The sequence below is a fragment of the Rhea americana genome, unplaced genomic scaffold (genome assembly GCF_003343005.1).
Source record: "Rhea americana isolate MKP2758 unplaced genomic scaffold, rheAme1 scaffold_58, whole genome shotgun sequence".
NCBI lineage: Eukaryota > Metazoa > Chordata > Aves > Rheiformes > Rheidae > Rhea > Rhea americana.
In genome coordinates this window covers 1,136,962-1,150,244 of record NW_028186734.1, presented here as the reverse complement: position 1 = coordinate 1,150,244, position 13,283 = coordinate 1,136,962, and the positions used below count along the sequence as shown (strand labels likewise).

At 37.9% G+C, this 13,283-nt stretch overlaps 1 protein-coding gene across 3 annotated transcripts in view; it reads left to right on the top strand.

Moving 5' to 3' along the window:
* The window catches only part of ARHGAP28 (Rho GTPase activating protein 28), a 77,941-nt gene that overhangs the window by 63,411 nt on the left and 1,247 nt on the right, over positions 1-13,283 (top strand). For all 3 annotated transcript variants that reach the window (XM_085319308.1, XM_085319310.1, XM_085319309.1), the window contains 7 exons: positions 543-705; positions 2,208-2,290; positions 4,034-4,231; positions 4,948-5,091; positions 7,764-7,918; positions 8,573-8,637; positions 10,505-13,283. The exon at positions 10,505-13,283 is cut by the window's right edge and continues 1,247 nt beyond it. In XM_085319308.1, coding sequence (XP_085175434.1) covers positions 543-705; positions 2,208-2,290; positions 4,034-4,231; positions 4,948-5,091; positions 7,764-7,918; positions 8,573-8,637; positions 10,505-10,596 — 900 coding nt within the window. In that variant the 3' untranslated portion in view covers positions 10,597-13,283. The remainder of the gene's footprint in view (positions 1-542; positions 706-2,207; positions 2,291-4,033; positions 4,232-4,947; positions 5,092-7,763; positions 7,919-8,572; positions 8,638-10,504) is intronic.

The window sequence follows — 13,283 nt, the reverse complement described above, 5'->3', positions numbered from 1 at the left end:
GACCTGAAGTTAAAATCATTTGCTCAAAGCCCATGGACTAAAACACCAGCATGTTCTTTAGGAAGTTAACTGGTGGTGAGGAAGAATATTCCACTCCTTTGTGATTTCAGGGTAAAAGCCTCAGGAGAGTGTTTTACATTAAAAAAAAAAAAAAAAAAAAAAAAAAAAAAAAAAAAAAAAAAAAAAAAAAAAAAAAAAAAAAAGCAATTGTTATAAAAATCTTATTCAACTGACTTTTTTATTATTTCAAAGTCTACATTGTGCAAAGATGTCTTGCTTTAAACTTGTTCAAATGTGTCTCTGGCAGTAATCTAGCTATGGCAAACAAAATTTAGCCTGGTTTGCAAAACATCCCCAGGCATCTGATTAGCTAACCTGCTCTGAACTCCATGACACTGTATTTAGATTGCTGTTACTGGTTTAGGGCAACTCTAATTCAGCTATTATGTATGCTGTTGTTCGTAATAAGATTTGTGAAATGATCTCAAACTGTCGGGTCAGAAGCAACAATTAAAAGTCAGATGCTTTCTTCTGTCTTTCAGAAYCTCCATCAAGAACTCGAGGCAAAATTTTACGAAGACACTTTTGACTGGGACCAAGTACGAAATAATGATGCAGCAGGACTGCTGAAAATGTTTATAAGAGAACTCCCAAGCCCGCTCTTCACAGTAGAATATCTACCTGCTTTCATTACATTAGTGGAAAGTAGGTAGAAAAGGAGTTCAACTAATCATGATAAAATGCAGAAGTGTTTTAAGTGCCAAGGTCCACTGTGTTGTCTAAACATTTAATTTTCCTGCAGGGTTTCCTTTTCAGATGAAAAAAGTCTGTGTTAGCTAATAGTATAGACTCACTGTGTGACTGACACAGCCWTTTCGTGAGAGATTTGAACGCTGTGAGCAATGGTGCTCACACTGGGTGATGGCTGAGCAATGCCTTTCACATAGAGACTCTGAGTCACTCAAATTATAGATTTCACAAATGAAAGTTTCTGCAAGATAAATTCAAGCCACTACATTTTGGTTAATATTTTATTAGATCTATTTTATTTTTCTTAAAGTTTATGCTGTGATCAGAATATTTATACAAAAACACATGTTCTTACAGAAGGCTTCAAACAGCTTGGTTTTGTTGTCAGTGTACACGCAGCATCTCATTCTTGGTACTTTTTGTTCATTTTCCTTCTATGAAGGATGCAACAGAATTTGGCAATACCTCTACACTTTAGTTTAAATTCACTTGAGTTAGGAAAGACTGAGAGTATCAAGATGGTGCATTTATTGGTGTGTCCATAAATTGGTAAAGAGAAAGTGGAACTTTTATATGATTTTGCAGCCAACTTTTCTGTATCTCCATGAGGTGTTTTAAAAAGCACAAAGAGTTGGCCCTCTTCCAGTAAGCTTCATGTACCTGAGTATCCTCCTTATGAGTGCCAGGCTACATAGATTTAGAATCAGTTATCATGGAGGAAGAGACAGAATAGGAGGTGTCTGTTCAGAATAAAGTGACTTTATTCCCAATAACAGACACTGTCTCCAGCACTACACTTTTTTCCCTGAATCTCTCCCATCAGCCCTGAATGGAAATGAATGATAAAGTTATTGTACGCCCTTCTGATCTTCTCAAGCCCAGCTCTTCTAGAGAGAAATGTACCYTATGGATATATAGCAGTCGTTGAAAATACGGTGTTTTGTAGCTGACAAGGGGCTCTACTTTCTCTGGAGAGCTAGATTTGTGATTAAAGGTACAAATACTTCTACAGTTATTAACAATGAAGCTTGAGCGTAAGGGCGCATGGGGTCAGCAAATTACTCAACAATACCAGTCTGAACATTTTCTGAAAACAAATACCCATYTCAGTTTGAAAAAAGAAAACACTTGATTACAATGGCATGATCCATATACAACGCATTCTCATGGTGATATCAAAGAGAAACTGGCTAACACTGAAAAATATAGAACCTGTGTTATCCAGACAGAATTTTATACAGGATTGTCTCACTCTATGAGAAAGACTGAAGATGATGAGGAAAAACTCGTTAAATTAAATTTATGATATTTTGGAAAAAGCTTACTACTAATCAATATCAATATRCTGGTCTCAACTGACTAGTGGTTGTTTTGTCTCTAGAACAACTTATCAACAAGGCTTTTAGCACAAACCAATCGTAATTGGGATTTAAAATATTAATTATTCATATTCTTAGAAATCTCCAAGATCAAGTTACAACTACAAGCTTTGCATCTGCTGATCATGCTGCTGCCTGAAGCCAATAGAGACACAGCCAAGGTATATGATGTGCTTTATTTGCTATTACCTGCCATCTGTGGTGTCTTTGACTTTTAAATTAGAGATGGAGTTTGTTTCTAAAAGGCAGTGACCAGATGTTTCACCATGAAAGCCTTCATCTGTGTTTCTTATCATTTCCTCAAAAAAAGATGTTCCAATTCCCTGACTGTAGTTACTTTCACAAGCAATTAGGAATAGTTGTTGGAAGTATCCAAATGCTGATGTTGGTGAAAACTCTCAAGAATCTTTTTGGAAAATAAGATTTAGTTTCTGGGTTTTCTGTATAAATTTGGAATAAAATTAAAACAGAAGATGCACTCCAGGAGCTCACTCACCTAGGGCACTTTAGGCACTGAAGGGCACTGAAGTCCACTGGTTCAGAGTAGAGGAGGGAGTTCAAAGCAAAAAGCTCTAAAACATATCCATAGCATGGATGCCAGGTCCTCAGCCTCAGCTATTTTGCTTTACAAATTCATGCCTATTAGCCTGCAGTACTTCCTGTGGTAGGAACTGTGGCTGCGAGCATGTTTGGGAGCTTCCAGGTCTGGCTGCAGTTGTGATCCTAAGAGACACCGACTGCCTCTTCKGACTTGTTTCCGTGTGAAGGAAATCTGAGTGAATGAGCTGTCTGGGACTCCCAAACACGGCATCAGTCCTCTACATCAAAAGCCTTGGACAGTCAGTTTAGGTCTCCATTTAGCTGTAGCTTTATGAATGTGGATGTCTTCTTTATCTGCATTTCTTTGTGGACACAAGACAAGAATAATGACCACCTCTTTAAAGTGTTTGGAGGTCTGCTAGGGTGTGTGAAGAGTAGGGTTTATTTCTATACCCAAGTCCATACACATATGGAGCAGCATATGTAAAACATGTGATAGAAGAGCAGTTTTAAGCATTCCTAGGTTTTTTTACTAAAATAGAAGTGACAATGACAAAACTGAATACTGCTCTACTTGCCATTTATAATGAAATTTTAGAAATTTCTCCAACAGAGTTTCTGTTTTTTATTTCCTTGGTCTGTAAAAATGTTTTAATTGCAAGTCAGGGTACAAAGACAGTGGTTTCAACAGAACAGTGATCCCAGCTCTAACCAGAACAACAATCCATCCCATCCAGTCACTCAAACAAAATCCTGAACAAACAGGCCAAAAGGGAAGCAAGTTTCCTCTGACTCTGCCATGCATATGCAGAAGTAACGTCAAAGACCTACCACTGGGCACTTCTTGTTTTTATTATCCCAGAACCAGTTTTGGTTTGCTGGCAGAAATGCCTCAGATTATAGCACATATGGGACTGGCGCATGTTTGAAGAGAATCTGATCACCCTGGTGACTGCAACATACAAAAAAGCCTTGGCCAAATACATCAATATGGACATCCTGAATCCTATGAAGAAGTTAACTATTCTATTGCAAAGTCTTTATACCTTCCTCTACTAGAAGATTCAGAGCCTTAGTGCCAATACAGTACTTGATTTTAATGTGTTTGGGATATGCTCAAAGTGGTATATAATTTATTAATGTGTGTATGTGATACCATGAACTATTCTTTTGTGATTGACAAGGATGATTGAGCTAGTGAATATCATGGTAATTTAAGCTAGAAGGCAAAAAATCCTAAATATCACCTCCAAGTGCAAATATTGCAGCTTTTTAGCTAGACACATTGTGCATTTGAAAATGCTGTATTTAATAAGTAAAATCTTTCGTGAGATGATTAAGCATAACAAGTGTTGGCTTTCCAGGCCTTTCTTCAGTTCCTGAAGAAGGTGGTTGCCAATGAAGGGAAAAATAAAATGAATCTGTGGAATGTTTCTATGATTGTTGCACCAAACCTCTTCATCTACAAAGGCAAACGTGCAAACCAACAAGAAATGCAAGCAGCTGCCACCACAGCACACATTGTGCGACTTTTAATTAGGTACCAGGACATCTTGTGGACAGTGAGTAATGGTGATTCCCTCTTTTTGTCTCCAGAATAGAAAAGTATTTTGCAATATGCTGCAGCTCTGTAGAAATCAGTGTAAACAGGTCTTCCTAGAAAAAAMCATTTGCTACTCTTTGGGAACTGACTAGAGCTTTTATATCAATAATGAGGAAGAAAGATGGATACCTATGGAAGGAGATTTACCTTACCTAGCTAAGACATCCTTCTTGGGATGACTTGCCCTCTGGCAGTACCAATCTTGTACTGCTGATTATACAGGAGAATGTAAATGGTTTAAGTGTAGATGCCTAGATGAGATGCCTAGACTTGATTGAGATGAAATTACTGAGATTAAAGACTAGCCCAAAATAAATAATATGGGCCAAAAGTCTTCCTTACTTGCTGGACTTCTGAAGGTGGGCCTGAAAATGTTGACAGTCTCAGCTTGGGTCCTYAGAACAGAGGGAGAGTTTATGGAGATGACAAAGACACCCTTGTGATGAAGTGCTTACAACTGCAAACATCACTAAAACGTTTTATGTGGTGTGAAAAATAACATACAATTTTACCCAAAGAATAACTGTGGGTTGGCAGAGGAAGCTGATAATCCCATGTATCTTTGGGGAATAGAGTTTCTGGTGCATACAATTTGGCACCTCTCTAAAGACCCAAGACCAATTTTAGGGGGGGAAAATCCATTGAATATGCTCAGCTCCATTTTCCTTCCTTTAGGTCCCATCCTTCCTGATTTCCCAGGTGAGAAAAATGAATGAGGCAGCAATGAACAACAGCAAGAGGCAGCTGATGTTTGACAAAGGCGTGAGAAAACTTCTGAGGAGAAAGACCATGGAGAGGGAGAGACCTGAAAGATCAGAGGTATGTTAAAATATATAATTTTTAAGWGGTATCTCCCCTCTTATCTCTTGCAGTCTTCTGGTGGGGGAAGGAAATTCCTTTAGAGGTGTATAAAATACTCTTTAAATACTAAATATTAAATATTTAAATATATTCCTTAAAATTAATTTCCATTCTTCTGCTCACAAAATGCTCCAGTCTGGGGTTAGTTAGACTTTGAGTCTGTCTTTCTCTTCCTTTTTTTTGGATAATCCACCCCTTTACTGCTTCTAAGCACCTGAYTTTAGTTTGGTTCTTGCACCTCATTTGCCGTATAGCCTTTGTTTCCCATGGTAGTGATTACCAGCTTTATTATTTCCATGCACAGTTTCCCATACGACAGGGAACTTGCCCTCAGGTAACACTGAGAAATAAAATAGATAAGTTTATGTTTTTCAGATGTGTATATATATATATTTATATATATCAAATACATTTTACCAGAGAAAAGCAGTATGAGTGAAGGTGTTAGACCTGTGGGTTTTACAACTAAAACTTGAAATAGAAAATCCCTGAAGTCCCCAGTCAAACAATAGTTTGTATATTTAACTATACAAAATAAGCTGATTTGGGAGCTATCTTGAGAGATGTCCTTCCCAGCCCAATATGCTGGTAAAACAAAGTGTTGGGGATTGATTGAGAAAAAGATGCTGGGCAAAATGATTTCTAGCAGTCCAAGATATAAACAGTATATATGTTTATATATACAGATATGTTTGTATCTGTAACGCAGGTTTTGTATCTGTCTGTTTTGTAAGAAAATGATCATACATGGGCTGTCTATTATGAAAATGTTCTGTGAATGTTCAACAGATGCATTGAGCTGTACTTGGGTAGTAAGATGGTCCATATTAGGATTAGTTGCATTTACGCATGCCCAGCTATGATAGCTAGGCCACTAGATACTCTCCTTGTGCATTGTAGTTTTACAGCTTTGCATTAACTTTCTAAGCAAAGAGAAAATCCAGTTTGCCTAACATAGACGTCAAATCTGGGTCTAAATTTTAAACACCTAAAATTTTAAGCACTTCTCAGATCTGTCTTGATGTTCCCCATAGTCACTGGAGAGAGGTGGATACCTTTGAGGACTTCCAGAGTTCCAAGTACCGCTCAGACTTAGGAAAGTCTAATAGAAAGACCTTCCTTTGGAGGTCTTCAAAGCCACCAACTTTTTCCATTGCCTGAATAGGGAGTTTAGGGATTTTATTGGCAAACACTGCTTCAAAACACACTTAAAATTAATACATATTAGGTGTAACATATAAAGTAAGCAGCACAGCAGGCTGTGCACACATGCACAACATACACTGTTCCTATAGTAGCTTTTATGTAGTACTTCCATGTAGTGACAACCTTTAGTAACCTGGACAGAAAGTCTCTAGTCTTTCATATTAGTTTAAAAGAATGCAGACTGGTGAATTGCAAGGGGATTACTCAAGGCACTGGTCAAGGTCAAACTAGTCTTTGAAGAACAAGTTTGAAGAACAAAAGAAAAGAAAAATTAGAAAGGAGTGATACTAAGAGACTGTAAGAAATAAAAGACTAAAACATCTAACAAACGGAAGCTGCGGAAGGGTACATATTGAAAAAATAGAGAAAGTATGAATTGTGAATCCATACTAATTTGCTTGCCAGCAATGAATGAAATACATTGTAGGTAGGACATACATTTGTACTGCAGATATGGGTGTATGTATTTGTTTAAAATGGTGGTGTACACTACTGTGTACCATAACTGTATTCACTTTGGAATAAGCTCAATAAAAGCTGCTAAAGCAGAGTACATTATTACAAACCTTGCACTTGTCGGAAAGACAAGTTCATTGATCGTTGCAGTAGGCTTTATATCTAATGAAAAGGAGACCACCCCTGGCAGATAGCTGAAATATGAAGGGTACACTGGGGGCAAACTCTGTTTGGACAACCGAGTTGAATTTTGAGAGCACTTAACACAAACCCTAGGTCTCAGATGTTTTACATTACGCAGGGACAAAGACTAGAGAGACTATTGTACTCTACTCAGCATGGTATTAACTGGATTAGAATTGGAATGCAAACCTTGCTAATTGATTTATCTGCCATTAATCATAGAGAGTGCATAAACTTCATAGATGATTGTTTGAACCCTGCACAAGGTCAAATTTCAAATTAACGGAAACCATATGGTACTTCTATATTTTAAAGTTGTAGGCTTCCGTCTAGTTAAAGCTACAGAAAGCAGAAACAGAACTGGATGTTCATTAATGCTTCAAGAGAAYTTCATCTTTAAAAGGAAGAACAGATATTGCTAGATATTTACATGTATTTTTTAATTAACCAGTTGGTTCATTGGCCAATATTAAGAGAAAAAGCCTATCATAATCTTAGATAACAATTTATAATATTACTACAAGCAATTAAAATTCAAGGACTATTATTTATTCTGCATGAATTAGTGTGATGCTTACCAATGAGTTTTTGTTTTTGTGTAGTATCTTATTATATGTATCTATAAATTTGCAATTATACGATCATATCTACGTAGTTTGAATAATTAAGTGAATCCAAACCATGATTTTTTCAAGCTACCTTGAAAKAAAAATTTGCAGAATGTTTTCTGAATGGAGCTACAGCAATATGTGCCTTAGACTTATTCTGCTGAATATTGACTTTAGGGAGCGGTCACTTTTCCCCCATATCTGCAGTCTGATATACCCGAAGGAGTGATAAGAGTTTATGCACCACTGCATTCAAAAATCTCTATGGCTATTCAACTCAACAGCCAAACAAAAGCCAAAGACATCCTGGCTCGATTCCACTGTGAAAACAGGTGGGTAAATCAGAACATTTTGTTTTTCCTGAACAATACTTCCAGAACCATTAATGAATAGATTGTCCCATTTTCAGAGACTTACTGTGTTACAAGAACTCTTTTTATAACCTAAAATTTCTAATTTATTATAATATTAGTCAAAAAAAATTAACCTTTGATTTTTATTCTTTGTATGTTACTTAACAATTGGTTCCTGTACAGAATCAATATCTGCCCTATGTATGCCTCTACTAAAAACATACATTTTATAGACTYGCTGCATACAGAATCCAGAGGGATTGTCTTACATCTGCCCATAAATCAGTAAAGTTTTTATTTCTGTAAAGTAATAATTATTAACAGTTAAGGAAAATGAGAAATTGTATCCTGAAAGTCTTCTCTGTGAAGTTTTCTTGTGTTGTCGCATAATTCTTCTCCTTAAATAAATAATAAAAAATAGAAGGCTTAGTCAACATGTGTGACATTATGTGACATAATGAACTGCTTCTGTAGTAGACARTATTTTTACAGTGCTTAATATGTTAGAATTTGATAAGTAAATTTATCAAAGCAAGGGCAAAAAATATCAAATTCCTGCTTAATGTAGATGATGGTTGATATGGCAGGCATTGTAACAGGCAGGACAAAACTGATTTTTTTTTTCTCTCTCAGCCACGGATCATCACAGAACATGGGAGGCCAGATCCAAAGTTTGCATGAAATTGGAGGAAATATCGGTATGTTTCATATTTGAAAACTGATTCCTGAATGTCCTTAGACTCTCAGAATTCTGCAAGTCAGTGCTGTTTTCACACAGCTGGGTCCCTCCTGCTTTCCAGTCCATCTGCAGGAAAGGAGGTTTCTGATCCAAAAGCTGTTACAATCAGTGTAATGATCCCTCCTGACTCCAGAGTGATTGGAAAGGCTCTCCACAGGATATGATGACCTGATGGCTAGATCCCAGCAGGACTCCTTATGGCTGCTGCAGACTTGCCAAATTCATCTGACCTTTTGCTTTCTTCTCTCATAACTGAGCTTTTTTTCCCCTATTTTCCCTTAGTCTTCTTCTTGGAAGCATATTCCATCCTGCTCTTAAGCCTTTTCCCRAAATACACTTCTTCCTCACTGTATTCAAGTGTTAACCTCCCCCACATAAGAAAACAGAACTAAGAATTCAGTCACTACATATATGCTTATAATATATTTGTACTAATCTGTATGCTTTATTTAGATTGTAATTTCCTTGCAGTAGGGATTTTGTCGTCTTCYGTGTTTCATAACAACAGTGGCTCACCACACAAGTTCTTTGCCTAAAGGTCAAAACCAGATTTTAATTTGATATTACACAGTTCTGACTTGCTCCTTTCTCTATTCATACTAAAATTCTGGGTGCTGTGCTTAAGTCTTTTGTCAACTCTCTGATCRCATTCATTATCTTTTCTAGTTTCAGCTCTGAACAGCCTCTATAAAATTATCGCAAAATATCACAGACTTATTTCAATAGAAGTCAAGAAGCAAAATGAACAGTCTTTATTACTAAAGACATACTCTTGGAAAACTAAATTTGATTAGTGATTTGTTTGGCCTGGCTACGCAGAACGACCAACAGATGCTAAAGCAGGAAAAGATCCTATAGCACTTGTGAAACAACTGCAGCTATTCCTAACATGCTCTTCCAAAATTCTGACCATTTAATTTGTATGCTCATTTTAAATGTTTTTTATAGTCCTAGATCTTCTAGAGTATCTTAATCCATTGACTATGCATTAATTCATTTATATTGCTTTTACTTGAATAAAATCATTAGGACCCTAGGTAACGTTGTAAGTAACCGAACAAAAAATTTACCATAATCCTTAACGTCACAGCAGTGTAACCTCACTAGTTAAATAGCTWCACCATCCAGTCTAAATGCAATATAATCCAACAAATCAACTTAAGTCAAGACTTTATTGCCATATTACTCAATTAACAAGAACCAAATGCCTCTCTCTGTGTCAAAGATAGATTGTCGCAAAGGCAGCCAGGACTCCCCAGGCAGCCAGCTCCCATTTCCACTCTAACAAAAACCTTCAAACAGCTAGACTTTGGAGGACTCTGATATTTATTTATTTTTTTTYAAACTAGCAAAATAGCAGCTGCCAAAAACTTTGATATATTCCATATTTTCCTTTGTCAGTTCCTACATGGATGAGAACATCTGTTTCACAGAGCTACTTTTCAAGCATTTAAAAATAGTATAGAAATGAAATCACAGTTGTAATCCCAGCCAGGTAAATGCAGAGAAATATAAACATATCCTGTGGTACCTACAGCAATAGCATTGTTAATGGTTATAAAGAAATCATAATACATTTAACTAAATGCCTTGTCCATAACTCCTTGGAAAGCRCAGCAGCCTATCTGCACGTGAATTCGTGAATCTCACTGAGTAAAAATACTGAAAGGCAAATTTACCCAAACAACCCCCTACACATAGGCACAAAGGCATGACCACCCCAAGACGCGTGCAAATCAGAGATATATTCAAGGACATTTTAATATAGCTCCGTCCCACATACGAATGCGCGYGGTATGATTCACAGCTGTCCATTTTTGGCTCAGGTCAGCACTGCCTGGACCCGGAYGCGTACCTGTTAGATGTTTACCGCGCAAACCCTCAGGCAGAATGGGTGATAAAGCCAAAAGCAAGCTGAAGCGCAAGGCGGTGGCGCGCCGGACAGAGGCCAAAGGGACAACCGCGATGCCTGCCGTTTTATGAAGCTCACAGCGCAGACTCAAGCGAAACGGTAGCTCYGGGCTAGAACTCCTTCCTCCCGTACTGTACAGCTGATGTTCGCCACATACTGATTTTGGTATGAGAACTCCAGTTTCTGGAAYATTGGAAAACATCACATTGGTTCTGCTTTGGTATGGATTATACTTGTGCCAGCTGGCCCAGGAGTAAGAGGAAAGACCGAGGTACCGAGGCACAGAAAACAACCAGTTGCATACCGAGTTGTTCATTTCCTGTGTTAGAACATGTATTTTTGAAAAGGGAAGACTCCACCGGCATCCTAGGATGCAAGATACACTACCGACCTCGAAAGCGTTGCAGAGATGTTCAAGACGAGACGGTATCTCCAAACCATGGAACGCAGGAGCTCCATCTACAACAGCGCCAAAATGTAGCTGTGAGAGAAAAAGAATCAAACCTTTCTGCCAAAACCTATGCCGTGTGCATTACTGCAATATTTATGTCTCTCAGTCACTCCACATTGGTACCTGACACTGGCAGGGAGGCAGCTGGGGGGAAGAACAGCTATATCGCTCCATGTATGTAGCACTGTTCGGTGTATCAGTCTTCTGAAACTATGTGTGAATCACCTTACTGTGTGCATCTGCAGTACCGCAAACCAGGTTTTTTCCTCCTTCCTTCCCCTACAACACACACACCAAGTTACAGCTTCAGGAGACAAATGCTAGGCGAGAGGAGGCATACTCCCTCAGCTYCATCTTTTATTTAGCATCTAAGTAAAAGATGTTTTACATCTTTTATTTAGATTTAAGTCTGTGGAATTTCATAATATGACATATGTGTTAATGGTGCCACTTACAGACATCACCTTTTTTGTTAAACTTTATTGTTTCTTAAATTGTAACCCAATTCTTTTTCTTTTATTTTATCTTTAATATGTAAACAACTTTTATATTATTCAGCAGCACTGAGAAAAAAGATCTGTGTCTGGATCTTGTATAATGCAGCATGGAGAAGAGTAAGAGGTTCTAGTAAGCAGAGGGATTTAATGCCATTTAACATCTACAAACTAGTGTCTAAAGACCACAGCTAAGCTAGGCTCATTGCGCTAGGAATTTTACAAATCAATAACAAATCACAACTCCTTTCACAGGTCATTTAYAGTCTATGAAAAAACACAGGCCAACATGAAAAACGGTGAGCTGTAACTGTGTTAGGAACACCACAAATATAATAAGAGCATGTCCAGTTTGTAGTCTGCCACAAGGTGAGCACCATTCTTCAATGAACTGGGTGGTTTGGGGCTACACTTTATATAACTAAGGATGTTTGTTAAGTGTGGAAACCATAAGTTTCTGGAAAACAAGAATTATTTTTTTCAGCTTTGCCTTCTGCAAAAGCTGGGAACGAATGTGATGCCTTCGAATGTGATGTGACATCCCTGCCGTTGGATGACTATCCTGTGGAACAAATTCACCCAGTCTGATCAGTAGGTTGAGCTTGTGACCTGGACACACACACACAGGGCAGGGGCTCCACCTACACCCGCTGGGGAGCAATGGAAGAGGGTTACGAACCAGGCCCGCAGCGTGACCACAGAACACGCTGTCTTGCAGAGAAAGCCTCTAACTTGTGAGGATCGGCTGCCACAGCGTGCTAGTGATTTTCACATTCAGAAACCCTATTTTTGGTTCAAAGTTAATCATGTTCTCCACTGTTTAACCTTCCCTGATAGTGTTCAGTGAGAAAAATCAACTTCTAATCAGTAACTTTACCAGCAACAATGTCTGCAGAGAACAGATTTTGTCTTCTTCTCTTTCTTTCTTGAGACAAACTGTAATACAGTTTAGCAATATTATTCTCTTTTCCTTAAAACTCAATGTAATTTTTACCTTTCCAGTATTTTTTTTAACACTAATGGATGTATGGGTGCAGCCAGGCTAAGACCAGGACAGTGGTCCTATAAAATACACTGCTTGTTTTGACAACTATTTATTTTAAGTATATGAGAGATTGTAGATCTGTCATTTGTTCATAGGACTAAACACTAACTTTCTGTCACACGCCTTGTTCTTGATTCCCTTTAGTGCCCTCTGTGGCCACGGACAGGTCTTTCTTCTATGCTGCCCTCTTTTTTAAACAGGACCAGTATTTTCCTTATAAAGGTAACATGAGAATKAGCTGGAATTAAATTCAGCTCTCAGACACATCCAGGCAACTCCCTGAGCAGAAGAAGAGTTATAAACATCTGTCTTGGAGGGACAAACTCAGCAAAGGGATTTTATGTGGAAAGTGCTTTGAATGTGAAGAGCACAATATAAATGCTAAGCATCGTTGTATTTATTACCAACGAAAGAGCTTTTATGACTATACAAAAAGCCTGGAACATGGACAAAAGGATTTGAAATGTTGTAGCAAACAAGGTAACTTTTTCTACAGTACTTTCAGACAGACACATTGACCTTCTCTGTCTTGCCCACTCCAGTCTGTGTTCTCAATAGCCATTCAAGGGGAAAGATTGTACTGAGCACCTACAGATTCAGCTTGAAACTTACTCTGTGTGTTCTAGACTCTGAAATGAGGACTTCACCAAAAACATTTCTTAAATAAATCTCATCACACTTTGCAAAGAATACGGGGGGGGGG